The sequence below is a fragment of the Antedon mediterranea genome, chromosome 6, assembly GCF_964355755.1.
Source record: "Antedon mediterranea chromosome 6, ecAntMedi1.1, whole genome shotgun sequence".
In the NCBI taxonomy this organism is placed as follows: domain Eukaryota; kingdom Metazoa; phylum Echinodermata; class Crinoidea; order Comatulida; family Antedonidae; genus Antedon; species Antedon mediterranea.
In genome coordinates, this window is record NC_092675.1 from 21,795,346 (window position 1) to 21,812,585 (window position 17,240).

Below are 17,240 nucleotides of genomic sequence, written 5' to 3' on the forward strand. Positions count from 1 at the left end.
TTAGCTTTCGCTTTTTTTTTTTTTTTTGTATCTCCATTGAGATCCAGCCACTGATACCCACAGCATTGTCATTTTTTTCAGTAATTTGCCTTTGGATTTATATATATATATGAATATAATATATGAAAATATTTGTATTAAGTCCGTAGAATGTGTACGGTACTGCTTTACGAATTGTTATTGTGATTCGTTAACTTTTGTATATATGTATTGTAACTATAATTTTTAAAATATGTTGTGGTCGAACCTCTTGTTGCGAGAGTTCTCTCAGTTTTAAAGGAGAGCAACCAATAAATATCATTATTCTAGAATTGGTAATTACTAGAAACCTGCGATAAAATATTATGAAAGTTTATTTCTGTACCTGTATTTTAATTTGGTTGTAGTTGATTTCTTTTAGTTGTATTCAATTCAATTCAATTCACATTTATTTACTCATCGTTTATAAACACAGTTTCATAGCATAAATGATGGCAAGGATCCTGCATAGAGAAGTTTACACTTCTGTTTTTGCAGGACCCTTTTACATAAGACAATAAACACAACATAATAGATACAAAATAAAAAAAAAAACATTTCCTATATACAGTTTAGAGTTGTTCATCATCAAAAAGCGATACTGTTTTTCTAACATGATTATTTATACATTTTGTCTTAAAAAAGAAGATATTCAGTTTATTACTTCCAGTATACATGTGGATTCTTTCTATATATATTATAGCAAAAGTATGAATACATATAATATAAAACAGGCTTTTTTTTTTTTTTTTTTCTTTATTCTGATATAAAATCAATAGGATAAATACACAAAAAAGTACCGAGACGGCAAACTTATTTCCATTGTGGTCCTAAACAAATATAACAGAATAAACAAGGAAAACCACAATTACTTAAACATAAAACACAAACAAATAGCAAATTAAATTTCTCTTAATCTAAGAATTTCACAAAAATAACCTTTTGATCTCTGTTTAAATAATTGTAATGAAGAGGAGCTTTGAACAAAATAAAGGAGTGAATTCCATAACTGAATGCTTGTTATTAAGAAAGTTGACCTGTTGTGAGTTCCTATGGCTGGAATTTGGATCGAAATGCTGTCTCTAGCAAATCTTGTATTGTGATTGTGACGTTGTCTCGTCAGGGTAATTGTATCCAGGTAAGTTGGAGCACTTTTATTAATTATTTTATACATAATACATAGTTTCCTCTCTTGTCAACTGGCAACCAATTTAAGTTTACAAACTCATGTATACCTATATGAGATCGTGGTCCTAGGTTCGAAATGCACCTAATAATTTTGTTTTGAGACGTCTGTAGCCTATTTTTAATATATTTATTTGTACACGAGTACCATACACAGCACCCATAGTCATAATGACATTGTGTCAGAGAAGATGCAATTAATTTAAGAGCATATTTAGTAATATATTTTTTATTTCTATTAAGAAATTTAAGTATACAATGAATTTTATTGATTACTTTCATACCTGTAGTGTACCAGTCAGGTTCTGGTCAACAAGGTATGTGATTGAAGATTTAGCAGTTATTTTTTTATTATTACAGGTAATTTTCATTTCTGACTGTTTTCTACACATGGTTTTTGTACCAAATAAAATTGACTCCGTCTTACCAAAATGAAGGGATAATCTATTGTCAGAAAGCCACAGATTCAGCGCTTGCAATTCATTACTTAGTCTGTTTTCAATATACTCTCGGTCTTTATTTGTGACCAAAAGGGCTGCATCGTCTGCATATAGCAACAACTCACAACCAACGGCCGATTCCATGTCGTTGACATATAGCAAAAATAGTAAGGGACCCAGAATAGATCCCTAGGGTACTCCACACTTGACGTCAAGAAATGTTGATTTAGTACCTTTTATGTCAACAACTTGGGATCTACGGTGGAGGTATGATTGCATCCATGACAGAGATAGACTAGTAAAACCCATGGCCTTTAATTTATACAATAATATGTCGTGGTCTACTGTGTCGAACGCCTTTTGAAGGTCAATTATTATCATACCAGTCATTTTCCCTTTATCCCATCCATTTCTAACAGAATCCGATAGATGTATTAGACATGTTTCTGTAGAAAATGAAGGTCTAAAACCTGATTGATAGGTATAAAGAAGTGATTGGTCGTTTAAGTAACTCATTAATTGATTATACATAATACGTTCTATAATTTTAGACACTGCAGATAGAATAGAAACGGGTCTATAGTTTCCAGCATATAATCGATCTTTCTTTTTGTAAATAGGCACTACCTTAGCAGATTTCCAATCAGAAGGGATATAACCGGTTGAAATGGATATATTTATAATATGGCTCAGTGGATGTAAGATGGCCAGAGCCCCATCTTTGAAAAATCTGGCAGGTAAGGAATCTAAACCCGCACCTTTCTTACTATTTAAGTTGTTTATTATCGTTAGTACGGTTTGTTCATTTACTTCTTTAAAGGCAAATACACCTTTTTTATCTGCATAGTAATGTTTAACGTGGTTTTCATTGTAAGTATTAGATGAAGGAGGGAGTTTGTTGACTAAATTTTCAGGAGTATTAATGAAAAAGGAATTTAAATAGTCAGCAATCGAGCTTTTGTCATAAATTATTTTATCTTCACATTTTAGAGCAATGTTTTCAGATTTATTTTCTGTTCCGGTACCTAAACTTGTTAAAACATTCCATAATTTGTTGGGGTTATTTTTATTTTCCTTTAGTTTGTCCGAAAAATAAGATGACTTAGCTCTTTTTATTTTATATTTTACAGAATTTCTTAACTTTTTAAAGACAGTAAATATGTGCTCATTACGAGTTCTCTTAAATTTAGCTAAGCATTTATCACGTTTAATGATCAGATATCTAATTTCTGATGTGAACCAGGGTTTGGAACGTTGTTTAATTCTTATTTCTTTTAAAGGAGCAACTTGGTTGATGGCATTTATCATTTTTAGTTTGAACCAGTCCCATGCAGTGCAGACATTTGTGCAATTTGTGATATCGGACCAATCTAATTCATTTAATTTAGAAGTAAGTAGTTCTGATGAGAATGATTTCATAGATCGTATTTTAATCGTCTTATGCCTCTTAATCGGGATTTTAACTATCTTTCTGGTGCAGTAAGTTATAAAATGATCACTGACACCGTAAGGGATAACTCCGTATTGGAAAATGTTAAGAGGTTCGGATGAGAAAATAAGATCTATGATGGTAGAGGTAGTGCAAGTAATACGTGTTGGGTCCTTAATAAGTTGGGTGAGATTAAACATATTACAAAATTGGGACACCCATTTATTTTTACTTAAATTATTAGATGATACATCTACATTAAAGTCACCTAAAATAATAACTTCTTGACCTTGTAAAATATCTCCACAGATTGTCTCAAGTGAGGTAAAAAACGATCGCTGCTTTTCAGGTCGGTAACAGGTTCCGATTAGAATAGGTTTGGTTTTAGGTAATAGTATATTTATCCATAAAGATTCAATATCATCGTTTTGGAGATCATCTCTCACGTTGTAGGTAAGATCATTTCGTATATAGAGGCATACGCCTCCTCCAACACTATTCGTACATCTATCTTTTCTTTCAATTGAATAATTGTCGATACTTATTTCACTGTTATTTACAGATTTATCCAGCCAGGACTCACTAATTGCTATTAAGGATACATCAGTCTTTTTTGCAATAGACCGAATTTCATCGATTTTTGGAAGAAGGCTTTTGGTGTTCAGGTGTAAATAATGGAGACCTTTGCATCTGAAGATTTCAGATAACAATGTATCGGGGTCATCACACGAATCGTTTGTAAGAGTTGATGTATCGATATCGCGGTGGTCATTTGAAGTATCGTTAACATCAGCGTTGCTAAACGGCAGGTTTCTAAATACACATTCTTGGCATTCATATGCAAATTCTTCCCCTGAATGACATAGATCAGTATACTTCTTTAACGGGAAGTTTATGCAATTTATGTGCGACCAACGATCACAATTATCATACGATATAGCTCGACTGGTTTTGATTATTCCTTTTGAACAAACTATACATGGGCACTTAGGTTTTCTTCCTCCGGTAGGCCCCGGGCATGGATGGACATCGCCAGCTAGCATAAGACCAAAAAACAAAATAAAGCTGTCGGCTTTCGTTCTAGTTGTTTTTATTTTTTGCTTTGATGTTCGGTTATTGACAGGTGTAAATAATTTAGATACAAATATGCTGTATAACTTACTTTGACCGTGTTTAAAAGACTTGTTTGGTATAGGCCTACATTTTGTAATAAATGTATTGTAGTTAACATCTCGATGTATGTGTATTTCCGATGAGCTCAGATCGATACAAATCCGAATTGATAATGTTGCACCGATAACAGGTACAATAGTAAGTTGTTGGCCATTATGATGCTAGGTCACGGCCGCTCGAGAGTTAGGCTTGAGGAGTGGTATTACAACGAGTGACGTCACTAGCACACTGGCGGGTGATTTGAAGGCAAGTCAGCACACACGCAGATACTTAGTTTAGCCTACACTAATCATGTGTCAAAATCCACTCAAAGGCAGCTTCGTCGATGCAATCAGATCGTAGAAAATGCAATAAAACTGGTTCAACAAAAATTACAGATAAACAGGGAAACATCAAAATCGTGAATCTAAGGTAATAATCAAGTAGAATACTATCGTCAAAGAAAACACGTCCTGTCTCGATCTCGATACGGCTGTATTAGGCTATGTGTGTACACTCGCACACACCAACACAAATGCATAATATATGCATCTATATTTTATGAGTGAAGCATTTTAAGTTCTGTAATTCGATAAAATGTCTCTTTTTACATATTTTTTTAGTATTTTATAATTTTTGTTAACAATATCTAAGTGATTTCTACAGAGCTCGTTCCATAGTTTCGGTCCGTGAATACTGATAAAATGTTGACCAGACGTTAACCTAGAGTATGGTTGTTTTACGCTACAAATATTTCGAATATTATGGGTAGTATTTTCGTTTCTTTTGAATATCATTTGGATTCGTCTGGGTAAAACATTGCTTTTAATCTGGGCCATGAAACCTAGGACGGTAACTCTGTTGATATCTTGTATGTTAAGTATATTTAATTGCTTAAACAGTGGCTCAGAATGTTGCCATGGCTTTTTAAATAAAATTATTCTAGCAGCCTTTTTCTGGAGTTTAAGAAGGGATTCTAGTGTACTATCATATGTACTGCCCCAAATAATGTTTCCATACTGAAGGTGCGGTAGAATTAATGTATTATACAAATTTGTTAAAATATAATTAGGAAAAAAATGTCTAGTTTTTATCAATATTCCAATAGACCTAGCGGTTTTTTTGCTAATAAGCCTTATATGATTTTTCCAGCAAAGGTTCTCATTTATTACAACCCCAAGAAATGTTACATTTTTTTGTTGTTCTAAAGTAATGTTATTCATTTTCAAATCAATGTTGGTTGTAATAATACGCCTTTGGGCAGTTTTAAAGATTACGTAATTTGTTTTGCTGGTGTTTAATAAAAGTTTATTAGCTTTGAACCACATATTAATTCTATCTAGTTCCACATTCATAGTGTTTGCCAATGCGTTCAGGTTATTTCCACACTTGAATCGTGTTGTATCATCGGCAAAGCTAATTAATTCAATTTGTGTACTTGAGTTACATATATCGTTTACATATACAAGGTATATACATTAAATATTATGTACCAAACGTTTGTAATTTAAAGATGCGTTATTATACTGTTGATACAGACGAATGCACATAAAAGCGAAAGCACACCTTTTGTTTGTGTTTCTTTGGAATTTACAATCAAACGAGTATATGCTTGTCACGGTGTACGCTTCCATAGATCAGTAGCATCCAGGATAAATTTGTGGTAACCGGTTAAATGGCAGCGTAAAATAACCGGTTAAAAACACCCATTCTTCAATTTCGGTGAGAACGCCGTTTAACCGAAGAAGTTATAATTGTTCAATTGAAGAACAGTACGAAACAACAAAAAAGGTTTAAGTGAAGTATATAATATGGCTATTTTATTAAAAAATATATTGTGAGAGCATTCATAATAGGTCTATAGGATTATGGCAAGGCACTTCTAAATGTTATTGTTTTTTGTTTTTTTTTTCTAGGAATATTCCATGTCTGCTGTACAGGAAAGATATTTGGGTGAATGGAAAAAAAGCGTTTCAGATCCGCTACGCCAGAGACACTAACGATGACTATGCAGGAGTTTAAGACAAGGTTTTCTACTTGCTAATCATGACATTAACATAGTGTTAAACTATTTTGTTTTATCTTATGTTGGTTTATCTCAGTTTTATTTATTTACATATTTTCATTTCAATACATATTATCACACTGATTTTTGTTTTTATCTTTTCTCTACATAATTTCCTCTTTGTATACATTATTATCTATTAATAACACATTTTCATTAATAAGCTTATTTTTTCTTATATAGTCTTTCATACAATTATAATACATTTATGTTTAATAAATCCTATGGGTTTGTACAATTTTATTTTTCTTTGGATTTATCTATGCAAACATATAACAATGCATATTCTGTCTTATACTAATTACTTGCTAACTATTTACTGTAAACATAATATTTTTCTCATCCTTTAACATTGATTTTTTGGTTTTTTAATATTTTTTTCAAAATATATTTCCACATATTATCTTTTTTGGCATCTATAGGCCTAACCCATCAAATTTTCATTTAACTTTTCCTTTTTTTTATTTAATTTTATTCTACTTTTTTTTTAAACTTGTTTTTTAAAAATATATTTCCATATATTCTTTTGTTTATACATACATTATCATTTAACCAAATTTATGTATAATAATCTATTTATAAACTTGAACATTTTTTTCTTTTTAACAATTTTATCATTTTAAATTTCACATGCAATACGAATTTGCATATTTACATATATATACATACATAAAATCTTTGATCAATACATATTTCACTACTTAAAAATAAAACTACTTATCCTTTATTATTGTTTTTTTTTGTTATTATCAATCTATAAAAAGCTTTTCACATTTTGTTTTTGTTTTTAAAATCATCTAGTTATTATTAATACATATTTACAAAACATACAATGTAGTAGCACACAAAAAAAACATAATAGATCATTCATTGTATCTCATCACTCTGCTAACAATCATCATTTTTATTTCTTAAGCGAAACAATAAAAATAATTATAGAGTTATTCAATGAGAAGTATTTTTATCCCCGATCTGTGAAAAATATGTTACTTTTACTGCAGAAGTTTATGTTATAGCGCCTCACTGCATGGTTTTATCTATAGCCTTGAATTTACTTTGAATTAACCTTGACTTCAGGATAATTGATCTATTTTCCTTTTGATAATTTGCTGTTGAATTCACTCTACGACAAACCCACAATGGCTATATGCAGGGAGTTATCTAATAACAACTCCCTGCTATATGGAAGGACACAAACTATTTTCACTAAAAATGGGAAGATTTGATATTTTGAAAAACTTAGCTGAATCTGTTTTTGATCAGTTTGTCGTTAAAAGATTCACGATTAAAGATAACATTCGAAGTTTGGGTATTGGAAGTGCCATAGGTAAGTGCAATAATAACTATTTTGAGGACCAATTATTGATACTCAATCAATGTACCAACGTCGGTTACATGAGATCCTATTGTGGTCCCAGCCAGGCCTTTCCATGAGAAGCCATAGTGGAGGATGCAGAAGGTCTTGAGATTTTACAAAATGATTCGTCAGTAGCATAGCGTAAACATACTAAACATTAACTAGATTTGAACTCGTCAAAGATTATGCCATTATGACCTGAAAAATAAATGTTAGTGTGCTCTCTATTTGTTTCTAAGTATATATATTAGTATACACTAAATTCTGTATACATACAGTGTAGCATGGTCGGGACCCGCCTTTTATTCCAATCATCAAAATGAAACATGAAGATAGCATGCAATTTCGAAAGAAAATAAACATATTAACATGTTGAAGGGATTCGAATACGTAGAATATAGATACGCGCTCTTTAAAATGTAATAAACGTTTTTTATTCAACTGGCCATATGATGACGTCACAACATCCGATTGGCAAAATGTTTACATGAATTCGTATCTACAATCCAATAGCTTCCAGAAAACGTTTTCATTATCACTTTTCACAGATTTCCGCCAAGGTGCGAATAACTAATTAAAAGTCGGTACTGCTAACTTATACAGTATCGATATATATTTTGGATAACGTTTAGATAACTAACCACGTACACACACTTGGTTTCAATCAAGATAATAGAGCTGACATATATATATAAACATATCAGGCAAAGAACATTAATTCTACACCGCCCGGTGATATACTGAAATTTATTAAATTAATTAATTTGAAACGATAAAGATGAGGAAATCTGTGAGAATGAGAAAAAGTCGTAAATCCAAAGGCAAATTACTGAAAAAAATGACAATGCTGTGGGTATCAGTGGCTGGATCACAATGGAGATACAAAATAAAAGCGAAAAGCTAAATCAAAACGAGAAGTAAAACAGCCAGAAAAGTTAGCAGAGCTTTCGGGCAACACTAGCCCTTCATCAGTGCATATATATACATACATACATTTTGAATCCAGGGTTTGAAAAAGCAGGGGAAAAGAAAGGGGAATAGGTCAGGTAAAATTAAATGCTGAAGTGAACCTAATATCGGTTATGCTATATTTTGCATTGTAATTTTCGGTAGAAATTCAGGTGGATTTTGAAGTTACAGTTTGGTATACAGATTTTACTGACCGACGATCATGGCGTCCTCTGTAATACAATGTCCACTCTCTAAGTAAAGCCTTGTATAGAATTGCATTGTATACTGCATTGTACTGGAATTGTAAAGCATTGTATACATTGTGGTGCCATCTTTTTTAGAAGAAAGCAAACAAGACAAAAACGTGATACAAGACTCATTGCATAATATGATACTATATACAATTGCTTGGATTATATGGGAGTCGGTACTTTTTAACAACACTGCCCAGAATTTAGGTTCTGACATAATACTCAATTATTATACATTTAATGATTTGTTGTTCCTAAAAGTCTGGAAAATGCTGTAGTATATATCAAGTCAAGTCAAGTCAAGTCAAGTATCATTTATTATCATTTGTTTTAGGAAAAACATAGAAATTCTGTTTGCTCTGTTGGCGGAGCACAATATCCAACGGACACAACACGAACTCAAAAACAAAAACATTACAAGTGTCTACATCATATTTAAGGCTCTAATAGATCCTGGAAAGAAACTATTTGTAAATCGTGCCTTATTGGCCTTAATAGAACGAAATCGCCGACCGCTGCGCATCAACTGGAACATACTAGAGGCCGGATGAAAATGATCATCTTTGATAGCCACTGCCTTTTTCAGAAGACGATCCGAAAATATGTTCTCCAAAGGCAGTTGTGTAGATCCAATTATACGCGATGCGGTCTTGACTATTCTATTTAGGTCACGCTTTTCATTTTCGGTAGCGCTACCGAACCATACCGTTAAAGAATACGTTATTACACTCTCTATAACTGACCTATAGAAGGACGACATTATTTCAGAGTTTATACCAAATGATTTAAGTCTACGTAGGAAGTAGATTCTTCTTTGGGCCTTTCTAATAATGTTACGTGTGTTAATATGCCACTTCAGATCATTTGAAATATAAATACCCAAGAATTTAAATTCTTCTACAAACTCAACTGATATACCATTAATAAATATTGGATATTTGACATTAAGTGATTTACGGAAGTCAACAACCATTTCTTTAGTCTTAGATACATTCAAGAACAGATTGTTTTCGTTACACCAGTCTACAACTCGTTTAACTTGGTTGCGATAATTAGACTCATCACTGTCATCATTGATTAGACCTACAATGGTAGTATCATCCGCAAATTTAGCGATGTGACAGTTACTGTAGTAGGTAACACAGTCATAGGTAAATAAAGTAAAAAGAAAGGGCGACAGTACACAGCCCTGTGGTACACCTGTATTTATAATACGCTTATCTGATATAATGGTATATATATAATGTTTTTCTACTTATGTGATATCCCCTACCTAAATTTTGGAATCCCAACGGATCTGAATAATTTTATATCAAATTCCATATTCCATTACCTAAAACAATGTTTTAAGAACATTATAACTAAACGTCTACTTCATATGACTAAACAAGTTCAAGATATACCCTCCAATTTGTTTATCAAAGAAACCATACGATATTGTTTTTTTCACACAAATAGATAAGCATAGCTCATAGTTAGATCATTATTAATATGTTTATTTAATGCACTGCACTGTTTATTAGAAAATTGAGTTAATTTTTAAGTTAAAAAAAATAATTAGGCCTAATTACTTTTAGAATGGCTTTGATAGTTGAACATGTGGTTAATTAAGTACCACAACGGTGTGTGACCTCGTTGGTACTATATTCTCCGTTATGGTTTAAAATCCAAGAGATGTGTTCGATAGTAATTCTGACGTTACCGTCTTACTGGCCAATTACACGAAATAAGGAAGTTATAATTTACTACAGGAAGAACTGACAGGACCTTTAGTTTAAAAAGACATGGTAGTAGAATACAATCATATAGGATGTATAATAGATCATAAAACTGAACTGGAAATCAGATGCAGATAATTATTTTATAAATAATATCGAAGAATGTATTGCGGGGAAAATGGTATAAACGTTCATGGTTAAGTTAAGAAAATGTTAATCATGTATTTTACCGCCATTTTTAATTTTTACATTTTAATTAACAATGTATCTAAAATTTTAAATGAAAACAGATATGGTTTATACTGAATTCAAGCATCTCATTTTGGAAATATACCTGTATTTTAACTACTTTAAACACTTACTTTTAATTGTCACAAATATACTTATATGTATATTATATATTCATCACTGAGAATTTAAATAAACGTGAGAAGAACTCACACAAGACAAAAAAAAAGTTTAGTAAATAATAAACGACACCAAGCAGGGTGTTCATTGCTGTAGGCCTATTCCTTTTATAACGTACCTGAGTAGACTCTTGTTATTTCATCATATTATATTCATTTAATACTTCAATTATTTCATTACCGTATACAATAACGATTTTTAATATTATATAATTTATATATAGTACAGGAAAGATAAGCTCAGAATCAGTAAAAGGTTGAAAAAATTGCAACTAAAAGTTTTTTTTAACAAAATGGCCGCCAATGGCGAAAAATGTCTAAAAATGAACAAAAAACATATATTGTATATCTAATTACCACTTGATAGCAGTTTTTATAATGCTTTTTATATTTCTTTAGTGTCAAACATTTCAACTGCAATATAAGTGCTATTTGGCAGCAAAACACACATTTAAGTATTAAGATATAATAATAGACAACGTACGGTAGTCCTATGCATTATAATGCAGGACTACGGTGTCTAATAAAACAGTTCATATTTACATTGTACTGTCACAACAATAGAATTATACAATCTTACAATCTATTAATCTATTCATTTTATTATCCGGTTATCATCGTCTGTCTATAGGTAGGAATTGAGCATGTGCTGATGCCGTGGTATTCTTCACAAACAGTGGTACTGGGGGTAAATTTCTCATCAATGGACACACCACGCCATTTGTAACTTTCCGTCCCCCAGTCTGTGGGTTGAAGAGTATTTTCTATCTACTGCCACTGCTGTACCATGGTAATAGACATGCAGGGAATGACATTTTGCAGCACTTGTTGTTGGGGGAATAGATTTTATTTATGCTAGAACGTATTCCTACAGAATGCCATGCCAATTCCCCTGATGCGATGCTTTCTTTTTTGGGGACGTTTGGTTTTACAGAGTTTGTAAGCATTCAGGTGTGATGACTTTTTAAGACTAACACCATGTATAAAATGCAAATTAATTTGTACAGTTAAGCTTCATACCAAGGAAAGACTTTACATGCATTCACAAGGCATAGAGAACATACAGTATTAAATCAATGAATGAAGAGCAACCGTGACAGAATATTAATTTAATAGGAAAGAACATATTATTACACTATGGGTCAAAATCAGCCATATTCATCAATAGAGAAGCAGTCCACATTCCCTCACATAATACTATTTCATCATTGATGGCTGAGAGACAGTCATACACATGCATAATTTGTTGAAAAGGAGCCTTGTACTTTTCCTGCAGCCCTCTTTTACTCCATTAACTCCATACATACTGTTAGACTACTCAGAAACCTTCATCTCACTGCCCTCTGTATGTTATCAATGGGGGAGCACTGCTACAATGGAGACTTTAGACAGCCTACTTTTCTTTGAGAAAGTTGCAAAAAGCAAAATGTCAGCTTAAAAAATCTATTCCCTCAAAATGCTGCAAAATTGTATTTCGTGAGTCTTTATTACCAGGTATAGCAGTGAATAGGAAATACTCTTCAACCCACAGACTGGGGATGGAAAGTTACAGATGGCAAGATGTGCCTATTGATGAAAAATGTATTACCAGCACCAGAGAAACTATTAAAGTTGATTAGATATATCTGTAAATAAGGTTGTAGTATTAAAAATGAATTGCAGTTGCAGAAAATATTGTTTGGACTGCTGCTCCACTATTTTTTAAGCATCAGCACATGCTCAATTCCTCACCAATAGATGGAGGATGAGATACTGACAAGATGAAAGTGAAATGACCGTATTTATTTGAATAAATGCCCTTGGTGGTTGATTGTTAAGGAGGGTAGCGGGGCATGTAATCGTCATGAGGAGTTTATTCGGGAGGCGTTTATTTTTTTTGAGTGTAATGTGGAATTCATAATGATGTCCGATGGGAGAGTGGGGGGTGTCCAGGATGTGGTGGGGTAGGTTAATCAAAATGATTTCCTATGGGGGTGGGGGGGGGCTTTATTCGATTTTTCAAAACGTAGCATTTATCCGAATAGATACGGTAATAGATTGTAGTCCAGTGATGGTGCAAAGATTTTTCCCGATGAGGGGGGGAGGGGGTGCGTGCGCGCGCCGCTAGCATCATTTGGCTGGGCCATCATAGGGAGAACCCCTGGAAGTTCTGACAATGTTATACCAGTAAAGGGTAGTTTTAGTCACTTTTAAAATGAAATTCCTTGAACAGCACTCAATGGGGTATTGTTTTATATTAGGAAATATATTGTCTACATATACTCCCGGACATGGCCAATCCTCCCCATTGGGGGTGGGGACCGGACAGACCCCACTCACCCTTCCCATATGATCTCCCATCCCTATACTCCTCCCCGTTGGCACCACTAAGGTTGTGATATATTGTTATAACAGTACAAATGTAAATGAACTGATTTATTAGACACCGTAGTCCTATGCATTAAGCATAGGACTGCGTTTTATATATTATAATATAAATAGATATATCTAGATACTGAAACATTTGTTTTGCGGCCATTTTCTAATTAACAGCACTTAAAATAATGTGTATATTGTACTTCAGATCATCGAAACTGTAAAGAAATATATAAAACATTGTAAAAACTGTTTTAGATCTATCATTTATGTTTTTTTTCCGTTTTTAGGCATTTTCGCCATTGGCGGCCATTTTGTTTAAAAAACCTATTTCCCCTACCTGGATTTTTCTAAACTTTTAATATGTTCATATAGGGACCTTATAGAAATGCATTGTGGTGAAATAAATTCTGTTGCAATTTTTTCAACCATATTTCTTCGTTTTCCTGTACTAATATTTTATAAGTCATTATGCCCGTTATGTGTATAACTTTATTCCGATAAATTACTAATTTAGCTTTAAATCATTGATGTGGAAAGGGGATCCTAGTTAAAGCCAAAAAGTTTTCAAAAAAATCTAAAGGAACACAACATTAGTTTGATTGGCTACATTCATTTTTTTTATTCAATCATTCCCTTTTTTTCAGATAGTACATCCATAAATAGTAACAAAAATAAAACAATTCAATCAGAAAACCATCCAGAAAATCTTTCACAATCACAACCTAGAATTTTAATTTGCACCAACTGATCCCTTTTTCCGATTTTTCCTTGAAAAGTGAAAATCAGAGTACCATCGAATCTCTTTTTAGGTCTTTTTACGTTATATTTTTTATTGAACAACATAATTGACGTTTTAAACGATCTTTATTCAAATTAAATTGTTATGTTAACTGTTATGTTCACTCGTTCAATATTGTGACAATTATTATATTTTGTTTTAATATGTTAATTTAAACTACAACAAAATTAAAATTTTACAGGTGATATTGAAAGTTTGTACATTAAACGGTTATCCAATCATTTCCAAGCAGTTGAGAACACGGTTGTTGAACCAAATGCAGGAGCAGTTGCTGAATATAAAAGTCTTACTGTAAGAAATGACTGGAAAAACGTAGAATATTCCTGGTTTATTGGTACATTTCAACAGTTTCGGGTAAAAGTTGCTGGAAACGATAAGAAATACCATCACATAAGTGCTATAGATTCTGTCTACTACCTTGAAAACCTGGCAGACGATATTCTATTTATGTACGATATATTAGAAAATGGCGGGATTATGATGATTATGGTTCTTTCAGGTAAGCATGAAAACGTACCTGCATTGGCAACCTCTATGGTTTGGCCACGCGTTCATATTTCAATATTTCCAAGTTTTTATCTCTGTTGTATTTCATAATAATTTCATAATAAATAAACACAGTTTATTTTCCTTTGAAAGACGCGACAACGTAGTTAATTGAAAATGTCGATAATTACAATTTATTACTATTTAGGTACAAATTCACTCAGTAAAATCGACAATCGTTTTTCAAAATTGCTGCAGGCAAATTGTGTAACATCGAAAGACATCATTGGTGTTTGTGAAGAAAACCAACTTACTTACGAATGTTATCATCATGAATGTAATAATGACATCACTGACTTCTTTTCATCATCTCCGTTACCACAAGAGGAAAAGATTTTACTCGATTTTTGGATCCAAATGAAGGACTTCGAAGAAAACGTACCACAAAGTATTTATGATGAAGTCATAAACTTCATAAAAAGTCCAGATTGTTCTATACACATGAATGAAAAGGTATTTTTCAGAAATGATTTCGATATGTTTTTTATTGAAAAGAAACGTGTCACTCTTGCATAATACATTTGACACAGTAGGCCTACAAACCAAGATTTTTCTTTTTTCAATATATCATATTTTTCTGAAAGTCAAGAAGCACTGTCTATTGGTTTTTAGCTATGTAAATTCAGGACGAACAATTAGGAATTGTGGACGTTACCGTGCAAATACATTACTATAGCAAACCCTATAAAAGACTTTTAAGAAAAGAGGTCCTTCAATATAATTAGTTTAGTATAAATAATACATGTGTTTAATTAATGTATAACTTCTGTGTTAAGTAATTCTTTTGCAATATCAGCAAATGTTGTGTGCATATCATCCAGACTAAAACTTGTAATGTTTCGACCATAGAAACTATAATAGAGTTTAATAGCATAGTTTAACTTATGGTTACAATGACCATGAAAAATGTTCTGGCATGCTTGCTCGGCAAAGTCATTCAAATCATTGCGACGTAAACTATCTTTCTCAATATGAACGTACTCTTGATACTTAGTAGTCAATCTTAGTAATTCTACAGATTCATCATAAACTTGTGGATCGTAGTTTGTAAATGTTTCCAGCCATTTTTGAACAAACGTTGAGTTTTTTTCAGAAAAAATAATTGAAGAACTAACACCATAATCCTCTTTTCCAAGAGTTGTTGAATCATGAAAAAGTTGTTCCGCTGACTTTAGAAAGAGTACATCTGTATCAATATAAATTCCGCCATGTTTTCTAAGAGCTTCTAATCTGACAAATATTGACTTATGACGTAAATCTGCAACGAGTTCACCATTTAATCTAAAATCCGGATTCTCTAATATTACACGAATATTAGGCATTTTACGAACAGAGTCCCAGAACTGTCCACGGAAAAATGCTTTTCCTGCGTAGAGGTGGAAGTAGATGCGTCTTGGGGAAAGGTATTTCTGTACGCTTAAGACGCTAAGGTAATGATGCAGTTTAAATTCCCCTTCTTTCATCCATGTATAGTGTACAATTCGTGGAACAACCGTACTGTCGATGCGTACATTTCGTTTGTAACTGCTTTTTCGCATTTTTTGTGTAGGTTTTCCATTATTCAAATTCAATACTCCGACTGAAACTAGAATGTTTGTTATAAACAATATTAGCATTAGTAGAAAAACTAAACATATTCTTCTTAACCATCGTCTGGACCTTCTTTTCAGTAGTCTCATCTGCAAAGTAAGGTTAAACACATAATCATTAATTTAATCATATCAATAAACAAATCCGGGCCGAAACGTCCCACTTCGTGGGCCGAAACGACTCACTTTGTGGGCCGAAACATCTCACTTTAGACAAAATTTATATACATTTTGTTGTGGTATTTATCAAGTTTTTAAAGGGTTTTAACTATCCATATTTTATTGATATTGGTTGTTGATATAATATAGTCCCGTTACCGTACATTATGTATTAAACACAACAGATACAAACAAACATGGTTGTTTCTCTGTATTTCGATCATACCGTAAGGAACACGAACTTCGTACTTAAAAGAACAAAACATAGGCCTACCGTTATAACGAAGGTGACAAAACAGTTCCGTAGAAAGGCATAAACAATCCTTTTTAATGCTCTTCTGTTGATTTGCAGAATGAAAATGTATTAGTTTTTTTAATATATCTTGAAGCTATTAGTGTTGTCCTGTACACAGTGAACATAGAAAATGGGAATTTATGGACTTTGAACGGCGCAGTACTGTGTGTATAGGCCTACACGGTGTAGGCCCTATAGTTATATTGAATAAACACTAACACGACTTGTACTTATAAATAACTTACCGAGTGACGGTGTATTTAATTAAAGGAATGTGGTTACAAACAGGATATTTCCCAAAGGGCGTATACGTCTGCCTACATGTAGGCCTTTATGAGTAGATAAAGAACTAACATTTTCGAAAACAAGGCAAAAACCAAATTCTTTTTTTTTAATGTAAATATTATTCGATATGCCATATATTTTGTTATAACTTCTTGTAGAGTTATACAGTAAGCAGTTATGTCAACAAATAAAAGAGTCCAAACTATGCAATTTTTAAGCCGATTTTCCACTAGGCG

The 17,240-nt window shown here is 32.5% G+C and overlaps 2 protein-coding genes across 2 annotated transcripts; one reads left to right on the top strand and one right to left on the bottom strand.

Moving 5' to 3' along the window:
• Positions 1–1,832: 1,832 nt before the first annotated feature.
• LOC140052490 (uncharacterized) lies at positions 1,833–4,115 on the bottom strand. Its single transcript, XM_072098097.1, has one exon. The coding sequence runs from the start codon at positions 4,113–4,115 to the stop codon at positions 1,833–1,835; it is 2,283 nt and encodes a 760-aa protein (XP_071954198.1).
• A 3,296-nt stretch (positions 4,116–7,411) lies between these two features.
• Positions 7,412–16,596, top strand: LOC140052025 (histamine N-methyltransferase-like). The gene is made up of 3 exons (XM_072097397.1): positions 7,412–7,616; positions 14,312–14,629; positions 14,825–16,596. Exons 1-3 carry the CDS (start codon positions 7,472–7,474, stop codon positions 15,190–15,192), a joined length of 831 nt encoding a protein of 276 aa, XP_071953498.1. The 5' UTR covers positions 7,412–7,471; the 3' UTR covers positions 15,193–16,596.
• Positions 16,597–17,240: the final 644 nt, after the last annotated feature.